The 13,222-nt window shown below is 42.3% G+C and overlaps 3 protein-coding genes across 3 annotated transcripts; 1 reads left to right on the forward strand and 2 right to left on the reverse strand.

Moving 5' to 3' along the window:
- Positions 1 to 1,588: 1,588 nt before the first annotated feature.
- LOC142995442 (diablo IAP-binding mitochondrial protein-like) lies at positions 1,589 to 4,717 on the reverse strand. Its single transcript, XM_076146510.1, has 6 exons — positions 4,582 to 4,717; positions 4,051 to 4,183; positions 3,842 to 3,964; positions 3,034 to 3,144; positions 2,809 to 2,905; positions 1,589 to 2,503 (listed from the first exon to the last, which is right to left on the reverse strand). Exons 1-6 carry the CDS (start codon positions 4,623 to 4,625, stop codon positions 2,298 to 2,300), a joined length of 714 nt encoding a protein of 237 aa, XP_076002625.1. The 5' UTR covers positions 4,626 to 4,717; the 3' UTR covers positions 1,589 to 2,297.
- Positions 4,718 to 5,112: 395 nt separating this feature from the next.
- Positions 5,113 to 9,148, reverse strand: LOC142995375 (thioredoxin domain-containing protein 6-like). The gene is made up of 16 exons (XM_076146389.1): positions 9,116 to 9,148; positions 8,933 to 8,990; positions 8,557 to 8,660; positions 8,365 to 8,436; positions 8,150 to 8,266; positions 7,973 to 8,057; positions 7,708 to 7,790; positions 7,512 to 7,604; positions 7,184 to 7,338; positions 6,846 to 7,042; positions 6,587 to 6,731; positions 6,393 to 6,500; positions 6,145 to 6,296; positions 5,890 to 6,034; positions 5,549 to 5,808; positions 5,113 to 5,289 (listed from the first exon to the last, which is right to left on the reverse strand). Exons 1-16 carry the CDS (start codon positions 9,146 to 9,148, stop codon positions 5,219 to 5,221), a joined length of 1,878 nt encoding a protein of 625 aa, XP_076002504.1. The 3' UTR covers positions 5,113 to 5,218.
- Positions 9,149 to 11,742: 2,594 nt separating this feature from the next.
- On the forward strand, positions 11,743 to 12,681 carry LOC142995242 (odorant receptor 131-2-like). The gene has a single exon (XM_076146228.1). The coding sequence runs from the start codon at positions 11,743 to 11,745 to the stop codon at positions 12,679 to 12,681; it is 939 nt and encodes a 312-aa protein (XP_076002343.1).
- The last annotated feature ends 541 nt before the right edge of the window (positions 12,682 to 13,222 follow it).

Here is a 13,222-nt window from a genome sequence, read left to right on the forward strand (position 1 = left end):
GCTGGCACCACCCCTCCTGTGACCAGTGGGTGCACGTCCACACAGTCTGTCTGGGGCGTTTGGTTTTACAGTCTGTGAAAACAGCCTTTGTTTAACACAACATTCCTCACCAGTCACATTGGTGAGCCAGTCATTGCGCACCTCAACCCCCCCGTAGCCACGATCACGGTTCCGTCCCCTGCCAAGGCTTGACCATGTAGCTAGGGAGTAGGGAGAGGTCACCTCACTGCTGACGCTACACACTTGTGTTTGCAACTCCACTGAGGTCTTCCCCATAATGAGCTCCCTTTCAAATGACCCTGTGCAGCACAAACTGACCTTTACGAGGCGTACGTCAAGACAATTAAAACAGCATACCTGTTATCTGGTTATTGTCTAAGGTTTCTACACTATGAGTATGTTTGCTAATAGATTTGCTGGTTGGATGTTTAATAATAAAGGGTATGTAGGTTCCACAAATATTTAATTAGCTGGTACAATAAACTGGGGACCCAAGCACACAAATGGGAATCCAGGGAGACAAAGTAATTACAGTGTTTGGGGCTCAAACTCATTCAAATGCAGGCACAATGTACCTTAGTACACACACTACCTTAGTGACACATTAAAGGCTGTCTGACAGTATGGATCCAATCTTAATCAAATCAGAACAACAAACCCCCCAAAAAAGCATGGCTAAGGTTCAGAAAAAAGTAAATCCCATGATGAACATCAAAAACAGTACTTTTTAGTGGACCGATATGAAACTAACAACTCCATAAAACTCGTATGGGTATAGATCGCCATCTGCTGGCTTACAGTTAACAAACAAAAGCCCATTTAAAACCAAAATCAAGTGTCAATAAAGGAAACCTCCGTATTGAACAAAAGCTTCCAAAGGGAAACTGAATGATTTGAAGTCCTTCATGTAAATAAGGTGTATCTCCTTTAATGACCAGCCTCCATTGATACACTCCTCATCTTAAAGCTCAGCTCATGACCTTTTCATGGTTGAAAAGATAGAGGCAACATTGTTTTCACACGGTGTGGAAAGAGGTGGTGCTGTAGATTAAGTGATGACAGGAAGTGAGAAACAGTTTAAAAGCCCTATGAGAGAGAGTTAGTGCACGGACAATTTGCAGTGAAGGAAAGGCGTTGAATGAAGAAGAGAGACATAAATAGGGAGTAAAGGAACATTACCTGGAGAAATCATGACGTGTGGAAAGCACTGCATCCATTCTGCAAGCTGAAAGTAATTTGGAGGCGTCTTCCTGTTCCCATTATTTACTCCACAACAGGATGCATCAAACGCGGTACTTCTAATGGATTGGATGAAAAGTACAAAGGTTTCTTTCAACCAGATGAGCTGTGTTATTGGGTTTGATGTTGGTTATAAATGTACTTCTGGCCACTTTAGTAAACAGAATTCCTCGAGATGACCACAAGGTTTCCACAAGGTTTCCACAGACTTCCCTCGTCTAACATGTTAGAAATATTATAAATGGAACCGTACTGTACTCAAACGCACCACAAACCACAGCAAATCTTGATTTGTATAACAGGTTAAATGTGTTTTGATGCTTCAGGTAAACAACACAAATCCACAAAATGCTTTATGAAACTGCTTTATTACATAATTGCAATAACATACAACAAATATATCCCAAAATTCTGATTCTGGTCGGACCAAAATCCAATACACATCGGACAATAAAGTAAGATATCATCGGACATCCCTACTGCAAATTCAGGGGGCGCCAGGGTGTTTGGCGTTATGACATCATTATCATTTATTTAAGAGAATTTAGACCCTGATAAGTTGTTGTTTTGACTGCACATATGATCTTAGGAAGTACATAAACACAGCTGAATGTACCTTGGACTCTGTAATTTTGTTTTTAAATTACAGTTTTAAAAGGAAGTCACCTCATCTTATTGCCCAAAAAGTGACACCTCTAGGCGAGGAAGTGCTGCTTCAGTCCATTTACTTTATGCCGAAGAACCAGCTGATACTCATTACACCAAAAAGATCAGATGACTTACACACATCTTTGTTTCAAATTTGTTTTGTTTCTTTCTGCACTGCTGTTTCCATGTACATATTAAACCCCTTCAGTACAGAGTGAGACTTGTGTGGGAAATCACAACAATATTAGAGGAATCAGAAAGATGGACACTGCACACACGCATACTGCAAACTGGGGGAACAACATGTGGCTGCTAAGTGCTGAAAAACCAGAATCCACTGGCTTTTAAAGGAAATTAAGCTTTTTTTTATCTTACATTAACACCTCTGATACCTCTCAGTGAGCGTTATTTTAGTCTTCTCGCAGGTACGCTTCAGGAATTTCCTCCTCATCGTCATTCTCCTGTGTAGAAGAGTATGCTGTCATCTTTTCCACCTCCATCACTTTAGCTTCAGCCAACATCTTATCTGCATTCACAGAGATTTTCCGTGCATCCTCCACCTGGGACGTGGCCAGCTGAATGTTGGTCATCACTGTGACGGATGCCTGCTCAGCTCCTGGAGGAGAACACACACACACACACACATTTCATTGAGTTTCCGCAAAGTTCAAGTGCTAGCGTAACCCTGCAGACATTAGGTTTGGAGTTTATGCAGGTGCTGCTGTCCATCATCTCTGTTTTGTTTAACCTCGTCTCTATATCTCAAAGGCCTACTGAGTGACAACAACTGGTCCATACGCTGGCTAAAGTATAACACTGAGAGGCACAAACACTATGATATACAGCTACACAACAAATACTCCTGGTAGGTCTTTGTTCCTGTTTACTGTTCACTGCACACGGACATTTCCTTTTACACACCTGAGTTGTACGCGGCCTCAGCTGCCGTTTCACACAGTTTGACAGCATTGAACCAGGATGACTCGAAGCTCTTACATTCATTTACTCTTTCATTTACCTGTCAGGGCACAAAGAATCAAAACATATTCCGTCACCACATAGAACCGGCTGACTTCAAGTTCACTCTAATATTTATGATCAGACACAAACAAAAGCATTCTGTGTTGAGGTTTCCTCCAGACTCACCTCTGCACGCTGGCCAATGATCACCTGCCAGATTGAGTCCTCCTCTGCTGGGGTGAGTTTTCCCAGCGAGGCCAGATATCGCTTGTGCAGACCAATGAGTGTGTGTACAGCCTGTTGGCAAACAGAGGAGGACGCACAAGTAATCAGGGATATTGGAAATCAAGGAGCAACTGAGGGCGGTAAAACAGAAGGTTAGTTTTTATGGCCGCATTGTAGAAAAAGCAGATAATCAGAAAATGCAGGGTACAGGTGAGGTAGGAATACGTGTCACTGTGTGTGTGTGTCTGTGTGTGCCCTGCGTCACACCCAATGACTGCAATCAGCTCCAGCCCCCTGCGACCTTGTGCAGGAAAACCCTCACGTAAACAAACCTCAGATACAATCCCACAGAATGCAAACAAGCTGATCTCACAGGAGTCTGCTGTGTGTAAGAGTGTGTGACTATAGAGCCAACGCCACTACATGTTAAAGTCAATTCATGTGACACATCATATAACTTGTTTGGTTAGTTTCACTACTGTCCTTCCAGTGATGCACGACTCCAGTGTCAGAGATGATCAGGGGCAAAGGGCAAAATCACACCTGTATTCTTAAATTGTGCCTCAGACTCAATAGTATACAGTATAAGACACACAGTAATGTCATATACTGTTACAAATGAAGTCAATCAATGGGAGCTAAGGACAAAGGGGAAGAAATGTAGCTTGTTTGGATTTCTACGTTGACTTTAAACTGACTTTAAGCTGGATGTGGACACTGAACTAAACACTAGGATAACATTCCTCCATACTGAACTTATTGAACTTACTTTTGAATACTGTGTGAAAGCGTCCAGCAGAGCCAGAGTGGTCTGGGAGAGGAAGGTGCTGGAGCTGTCAGTCACCAGGGAGGCCGCTCTCCTGATCAGGGACTCGTGGGAAAGGCTCTCTGTCTGCCAAAGAACATGAACACAAACATGTTAATGATGATTAACAGGTGGAGCTCTGTCATCTCAGGCCAATGACGTCAGACACACACCTGTCTGAACGGGACTGCACACAGCCCACCGCCCACGCTGAGAAACACGACGTGTCTGTGTGTAATACCGGTCCATTTGCTCAGCCTGTGGACCGCGGGCTTCCCGTTACTGAAAAGAACATTTACATGTTTCCTGTAGAGAGAATAAACAAATTAAAACACCTCTAATTTAACGGAGTTTCACTTTCAGACGCTCTGAGGCGACGTCACGTTGGTTTAAAAGACAATCGCTCATTACAAACCGAAAAAAACAGGGTAGACGGGTGTTCCTTAAGATATTCTTGACTTTTAATAGTCGCACTAATAAAAAAAACAATTAAATACGGATATTAAACACAAATACTACGTAATTCAAACGTAAACACTGACAACTTCCTGTTTTCCCAGTTCCCCATATCCATGATACAACATTCACTTGTAACAACGTCAACCTTAACTAATATTCAAGAAACGTTTCGCGGACCTCTGTGTGCCAAACGTAACGATCCATGTTTCCACGTCAATGTAATGTAAATAAAAATAAGAGCCGACCTGAGGAACCTGAGGCAAGCTGCGCCCCTCCTGACCGCCGCCATGTTGGTCCGTCACGATAAACTGTCCGTGTGACTGTAAAGAAGTTTGGGTGTCTAAATATCACGAAACACAAACTCAACTTGCTTCTATAAGCTTCCGCGTTGTGTTTAATACCGCCACAACCTGCGGAAGTGCTTATAACATGGAACATCACTTTAATGTAAAAAAAAAAAAAAAAAAAGTACTTCTTTAATCTATTTTATTTTAGTGTTTTTTAGTCCAGGAAATGGAAGATTTTATTCTGACAACATTCCTGCTTGAAAGTTCGTGAAATGGCAAATTTATTTTGCCACAGAAATCAGTTTATTTTATTTTGATACATTTGGTGTCCAACTAATTATTGTCATAAATTAACAATGTTCCAGTCCAAGGAATACCTAAGTATTGTAATGATCCTTTAATTATATTTATGGTGCAAAGATATGCAAACAATGAACATTAAAATATTAAATGAAATCAATCAAATATCTCCCCACACATATGTTTAATTGTCTCAGTATCAAATAGATTTCTGTCACATTTATTTTACTATTCAGAGTTACAGATATCCTGTTGTTCCAATACAGCACAGGGCTAAAGTGTTGGAGGTGCTGCTTCATGCTGGCTGCTCTGGTGCTGGACTCTCCTCCGTGGGTGGACTTTGAGGTTCTGAATGAAGTGGGTCACCTGTAACGTAAACATGGATGATTGATTTCACTCTGAATGTGGTGACAAGAGAAGGATCAATCAATAACAGAAACCACAGGATGTTACGGGAGCCACAAGAGGGCCTAAGTTTGTTTATACACGTCTGATGGAGTGAAGAATCCATCAATGAAATGCTTGCTGCCTTTCATGTTTGAATGTGCTTGACTTTTCTGCAATTACATAATTTGAATACAGATGGTGGAATATAGAAAATGACATCATTCCCAACACTGATTACCTTTGACGGTTTGATCAGTCTCTCCCTCACTGGGCTCTGTTTCTGTGCTGATGTCACCAAAGATAAAACTGATCTTTTCCTCTGCATGCTGCTGATTGGACGAGCCGTGGACTGAGTTGTGGAGGATGTCTGAGGCAAAGCGGGCCCTCAGGGAGTCCGGGCATGTGGCCTTGGCTTGGTCAGGGTCTGTGGGGCCCATCATGGCCCTCCACTCCTCCACTGCATTCTCCTTTGTCAGGACCAGCATCATACAGGGTCCCCTGAAACAGAAAACCACACAGTGTGTTCCACGTGTGGGAATCAGAACACAACTGCATAGTGAGGCTGCAACAGACACTAACCGACACATGAAGTCCACAAGCTCGTCGAAGAAAGGCTTGTCCCTGTGCTCTTTGTAGAACTCCTCAGCCATCTCCCGGGACAGAACCGCCTCCTTCAGCCTGGTCACAGTGAACCCGCCGCCACGGATCTGCTCCAAAATGTCCTCTATTAGAGTAAACAGAGAGAAGAGAGAATACAGAAAACTTTACATGTATAATTTATACCGATGCCAACACAGATCAATCATATCTTTATCATGAATGAGCAGAAAGGACCTCCGTGTTCCTCCATGGCATCAGGTTTGATCACAGCCAGTGTCCTCTGCTTAGGGAAGAAGAAGTTGATCTCTTCCTCTGCTTCCTCGGGGCTCGCACTTCCATGTAGCTGGTTGATGGACTCATCCTCCACCGCAAACTGGGCTCTTAAACTGGGTGGTGAGAAGTGGACATGTCTTGACCTGAATCCTGCACCCTTTTTAATGTCGTGCCTGCTGCATTTGGATGAGACTTCATGTGTCACTCACCAGTCAGGATGTTCTTCTTTGGCTTTGTTTGTCTCTGGGGGACCGAGAATGTTCTTCCAGTGTTGGACGGCTCCTGTCCTGGCCAGAACTAAAGCTAGAACTGGCCCACTGTGGACACACACACACATACTGATTAGTGCAACCTGTGGGACAATCATGCAGTGCAGATGATTGAGGACGGTGTGTAAAAGTACCTGGTCATGTTCTGGAGCAGTGCAGGGAAGTAGTCCTCATTCACGTGTTGGGAGTAAAACTGTCTCACCTGCTCCTCTGTCATCATGACTTCTTTTTGAAGAGCCACTTTGAAGCCCGACTCATGGATCTGAGATAAGATCTTTTCTGCAGAGCCACACAAAGAAAATACATCATCTATAGTAGCTATCAACACAGCAAATCAGGTCTAATTTCAGTTCAGTCAGTGATTGATACCCTGTTTCTGTATTTCCGCCCCACCTCTGTTCTCTCTGGCAGCATCAGGCCTGATCAGAGCCAGCGTCCTCTCCACACACTCTTCCATTCCGTCCTGCTTTATTTCTGAGGCTGTTCTGAAGTTGTGAAAGAAGAAGGCGAGCTCCCTGCTGGCCTGGTCGCTGTCCTCACTACCGTGCAGGGCGTTAAACAGCGTTTGCGTGCCGTACTGCGCACGCAAGCTGCAGGAGACCGAGGCGGAGTAGGGAGAGGAGAGCAAATAGTTGATCTGATCTGGTGCTCAACCAGAGACAAGAATACTGTTTGTACAAATCAAACACAACAGGAATCATGGACCATGTGGAACATTTCCAGCAACAAACCTTTCAGGCTTTTCTCTCTTTGCCTCCTCTGTGTCTGCAGGGCCAATAAACTCACGCCACGCAGGTACAACACTGGCTGAGCTGTCAACCTGAGAGAGGACCAGAATGTGCGAGGGGCCGCTGGACATAAACTGAACCAGGTCGTCAAAACAAGCCTGCAAATACACACACACACACACACACACACACACACACACACAGATATGAATGTATTCACACCTTCAAATACACAAATTTTGTTAAGTAACTGAAATGAGGATGCTGCCTCAGCGTGCCAGCTGCTTAGACTTATGAACGTCTCGGTTCTATTCTCGTCATTATGTTATACCTCTGCTGCTTTGTGCTGGTAAAAATCTCGAGCCTCAGCCTCAGTCAGTGTGCGCTCCTCATGGGCCAAGATCTCAAAGCCAGCATCTTGAATCTAGCAAAGGGAACAGAGTCAGCGTCATGGGAGAACATCAGCATGAAGGCCCCGAGGTAATCCTGCTGATGAGAACAAGCAGAACGTCTTCTCCTTTCTGTACCTTCATAATGATCTCATCTGCTTTACCATGAGCCACAGCGTCCGGTTTGATGATGGCAACTGTGTAGGATTTACTGTCTGGCACTAAAAAAAAAGAAAACGTCACAAAAGGGGCAAATGGGGCCACATTACTGGAGATGAAGATGATGATGATGACTAGTGACAATCCCAATAACATTAATAATTAGAGCAGAAAGGAGTAGATTCAGAGATGATCATAGTGTGGTTATGCAGAATTTGTCTGAGACGCAATATGATGACATCACCAAGTATTCCTTCATCCTTTTCTGACTGCTGAGGTGCCTTCTCCTCTTCTTCGCCCCCTTTATCTACCAGACCGGCATCTTTAACCTGACATTCATGACAAAAATGTTAAAAACCAGACTCCCTGAATGTGTGCGGCTACATGTGTGTGAATATGCAGTGTGTGTTCCATCGCTCACCGCTTTGCGTTCACCTCCTTGTTCCAAAGTTAACTTCTCCTTGGCCAGCTCATCTACAATCATTCTCTGAAGCAGAGGAGCATTGGCCCCTCGAAGCACAGCCACCAGCTCCCCGCCCTGTCAATCAAAGGCCTGGGTTATCGACTCAGTGACGGCTCATACATGCCATCTACTGTACATAACACGCATAGCATATACAGCTCACACACACTCACCCCATAGAACAGGAAGGTGGGCTCACATTTCCCTCGATACTTCTCTAGAGCATCAGTGCTGTCTGCCTCTGCCTGTGCCACACACACACACACACGCGCACACACACACACATACACACAAACAGATGTGGTTTTGGTGCTGCTCCAACATTCTGTCCCACTCAGAATTGTTGAGATACCGTTGTGGCTTACGGTGGCAAAATGCAACAGGTCATCATCCAGTTCATTTTTTATTTTCCATAGGAGACGAATGACAGCTGCACAGGGTCCACACCACTGCTGGTACACATCTACAACTAGAGAGAGAGACCGCGTGTGTGTGGGTGTGTGTGTGTGTGTGTGTGTCAGACAGAGAGAGAGCGAGCGAGAGAGGGAGGGAGGGAGGGGAACATAGAGAGTGAGCGAGAGAGTACTGTACGAGCAAGACAGTTGTATGTTGAAGCAGTTCTTCCTGTGACCACAGCGGGGCAGCGTCGTACAGTAAATCACTACCATAAAATGGCAGAGCTCCTTACTGAGCCCATACAACGACTTAATACAGTTTTACTTTTCCCCCCAGACGCTTTACCTGTTAAACCTTTGACTGCCATCATCTCATCCCACTGCTCTTGATTTTTCACCGATACCTGTACGAAACCAGTCGAATTAACCGCAGGCTTTGTGAAACAAATATACAAAATAAACCCTGAGGTCGTGTCGTGTGTGTGTGTGTGTGTGTGTGTGTGTGTGTGTGTGTGTGTGTGTGTGTCACCTGCAGACTTTCTTCTTTCTTCTTGCCCGCCATCTAGGCGACACGTCAGGAGAAGGAGACGTTGGCTTTTAAAAGAGTGCACGAACACAAGAAACGAAATGCTAACTTTAGCATGTAGCCTTAAACTCGGAGGATGCCCGGCGTTGTTTTGAAGCGGTTACTAGGCAACGGCGCGTCCCGTTTCCGGGTTACAACAGAATGTGTATTGCACATTAGCAAGGATACATTTGGACCAAAAACTGAAACGCCAGCTACGTTTTCATTCATTATTCATTATTTAACTCTACCAACTTACAACAATTGTACCCACTTTGCGCAAACACACCTAACTAAGTGCCATCTACTTAGCTGAAGGTATCTGGTGCTCAACAACTGGAGAACTTAAAGCAATGTGCACATATGTATTTACCCACTTAAATCATTGCTACTAACAACAGCTTGATCTCATCTTTGCTCGTTACATGTGAGGGGAGAAAAACAGCCATAAGTTCAGATTTGAAAATCAAAGCAAATTGTATTGTATTTATTTAGCCCAATAATCACATAGACTGTCTCAAAGGGCTTTAGAGGCCCACAATAGAAGACAGATCCAAGGAAGAAAATCCCCTTTTTTATATAAGGAAAGGGAGGAAAATTGTGAGAGATAATTCAAAGAGAGATTCCCTCTACATGGACGGCCAGGTGTATAATAGGAATTGCAGGTGGGAAACGCAATAATGCAGCAGAAAATACAGAAATACAGCACAAGAAGAACAACATGAGTCCCCAGAAAGAGAGGGACGGAGGGAGGGAGGGAGAGAGAGAGAGAGAGACATACACAAAAACTGTTAATATATTTATAAGTATATATAGAATATATTTTCATTTTTGATTTATAGAAATGTAAATGACAACAACTACAATAACAAGTACATTCTCAGAGGAACTGAGCTGTTGAAAGAGATGCCAAGCCATCCAAACACACTGGAAAGAAAGGAAACCTTAGGAAGGCCTCGCTAGTTTTTTTACAGGCTTGGCCAAACAATAAAACTAAACATTGAAAGTAAACTTTTCTTCAAAGTTTTCATAACAAATGAGTAATTTTCCATTCACTGTGAGATAGAAAGAGTTCAACTGTTGATGTTTTCTCTGTGTTCATTAGGAGCGAAAATCCACAGAGCAGGTTTAATAATTAATGAAGCTACCCTATTTGTCATCACTTAATTGGTTTCAGAGGAGTTTATTATTACACACCAATAGTCACAATAGCCTAATTATCACCATCATTATGGCTGCCTGATGAAGAAAAACAAGCCAGGAGTGCCAAGTGCCACTTTCAGTGCAGTATTCCCTGAGGACGGCTCAAAGTTTACTTTCAGAAGTGCGAGTGCATGCACAGTTTGACAGAAGTTCAAAGTTTTATGAAAAACAAACTCGCCCTCACAGAATCTTATCTTACTACTATAAGTGGAGACCTTGTGTGTGTGTGTGTGTGTGTGTGTGTGTGTGTGTGTGTGTGTGTGTGTGTCCGTCAATACAACAAGCACCAGTCGCCTACAAACAGGCAAAAACATTGGTTACGTTTTATTCCAGATTTCATTTGCATTAAGAAATGATAGTAGAGGGAGATGAGAGACATGAATGGAATCATGAATGTGACAGTTGACATGCACAGAGACACTACTTTGAGAGCATGTTGGAGAACAATAGGTGGGATGAAGGGGGTGAAACTAGGTGAAAAGCACATGAAGGGCCCAAAGGGTGCTTTGGAAGATAATGGCTGTATAGTAAATGGGTTGTGGAGTTGTTTTATACTATACAGTTGTATTTTTCTAATTTAACATCTGTTCAAAGCTGATGTTGTGTTTGTATGTGTATTTTTGATTTAATTTCTGCTGCAGTCCTTAAATCATCCAGAAATGCAATAAACCTTACATTTCTAAAAAGTAGCTTGGTATTAAATTATCATTCTGTTTCCCATTTCCAGGGATCTAATGATGGTGAGTCATACACATACTTTAGTTTTGTTTGTGTATTTTAAGTCACTGGAATGTTTGATGTTTGTACACACATTGTTTTGTCACAATATGACTATGACCATTGAGCATGGCATACTGAATTAGCCCTCTGGCAATCATACTCTACTACTACTACTATTAGCCATCGCTAAAACAAACAGAGGCCTTTTCTGTATACTTTCGTGCAGGAGGGTTTTCTAGCATTTCATGTTCAGTATGTAACAGGGTTTGTCGGGCAGTGATGACAACATATCAAATAATTTCATGACTTGTTATTCTCTATGGTGGATTTGTCAGCCCTATAAAGTCTTGATGCACAGCTCTGTCCCATCTTTGGACCTGTGACACAGAGCCATGCAATCGAAGGGTCTGGTTATTTGAAGGAGTTTGCATTGTTTGCCCAGTGGCTAATGTTTGTGTGAGGCATATTCTGCGTGAGATATATTTATCAATAGGTATTGTGTTTGTCAACATAAAGCCTAAAATTCTGCCTGCCTGTCTTAAAATTATTCTAATCTAGCTGAGTTTGTACAGTATCTCAGATTTATTTATTTTTTACTTTACACTTTATGTTAAGAGACAGTTTAATTTTTCCTAAAAGCTTTATTAAGTTGGTTACAGTAGAACTACATGGCTGATAACAGCACATTGGTTGGTGCTGTGTCTTTACTGCGGCAGATCATTTATCAGGTCCTTATAGTTCAGATTTTGATTTCAGTTTTCCTTTGCATTAACGTTTTGCAGATAACAGCCTTTTTTAAGAAGGAGCTCTTCCGAAAAACCATGCGCTACATCTTGTTTGCTAACACATTACTGTCTGATAGTCTGTTTTTAATCCTGACTAATATAATCATCATGTTGAGTTACTTTCGTGTTGCATTGGAAATATGGCTGTGTCTTATAATCTACATTGGCTTGTCTCTTTGCACTTTTATCACACCGATTACTTTGACTGCAATGACCCTGGAGCGTTTTGTGGCCATTTGCATGCCCCTCCGACATGGAGAGCTTTGCACCACACGCAACTCTCTGCACTGCATCCTCATTATTCACAGCATCAGCTCTATACCCCTGACTGTTTTTCTCTCTATCTTCTTTGCATCAGCCTCTAGTATTGTTTACACACAACATTTGACGTGCACTGTAGAGAGTTTCATCTTACACAATTGGCAGCGTCATCTTAGGTCAGCGATAAATCAGCTCTATTTCTTGATCATGTGTGTCATCATTGTGTTCTGCTATGTTAAAATAATGAAAGTGGCAAAAGTGGCATCAGGAGAGAATCGAACCTCGACACAGAAAGGCCTCCAAACAGTGGCTCTCCATGCTTTTCAGCTTATGCTTTGTCTCATCAGCCTGTGGTGTCCATTCATAGAAGCTGCACTTCTTCAGATTGATTTCATGTTATTTGTCAATGTGAGGTACTTTAATTACTTAGTGTTTATTCTTGCTCCGAGATGTCTGAGCCCTCTCATTTATGGCCTCAGGGATGAGAAATTCTTTCTAACAGTGAAATACAATGTCTGCTTTGGCTTGCAAAAGAAAAAATCTTCATTTTCTTTTGTTTGATAAAGTAGTCTGGAAATGATTTTTCATTCATAGAACTTGTTTGTTGTCGTTCTTATAGTATATCATATACTCAATTGGAATGTTCATCAATTAAGATTTATCAGTCTGAATTTGTTTGTTCATACATTCTTTGTTCACGTTTGTTCTTAAATTGTCCTATTTGGTCTTATGAACCTGTGATTACATTGCTGTCTTGAATTTCCTATGAAAATATGAAATATGAAGTGGTCTTACAGTGTAAACAATTTCTTATCTCACTTAAATTGTAACCCATCATGTACCTTCAATGTGAACTCAGCATGTTTTCACACAGCATTTTCACATAGATGACTGTATCAGACATATCAGTCATTTTCCAATCGAGCAAAAAATATTGCTTTTTAATAGTCTTTGCCGAATGCCAGTTTAATTGTTGTTCTAGAGGAAGCGTCTGTCTGGAGAATAAACACTGATGTGCTGCGTGCTTAATCTTTTCCTTTATTACTAAATGAAAAGTTTATATTTATTATGAAAATATTTTTAGGGCAACAAGAGAGGGACA

The sequence above is a fragment of the Genypterus blacodes genome, unplaced genomic scaffold (genome assembly GCF_046128005.1).
Source record: "Genypterus blacodes isolate CSIRO-AG114 ecotype Tasmania unplaced genomic scaffold, CSIRO-AGI_Gbla_v1 ptg000032l_1, whole genome shotgun sequence".
NCBI lineage: Eukaryota > Metazoa > Chordata > Actinopteri > Ophidiiformes > Ophidiidae > Genypterus > Genypterus blacodes.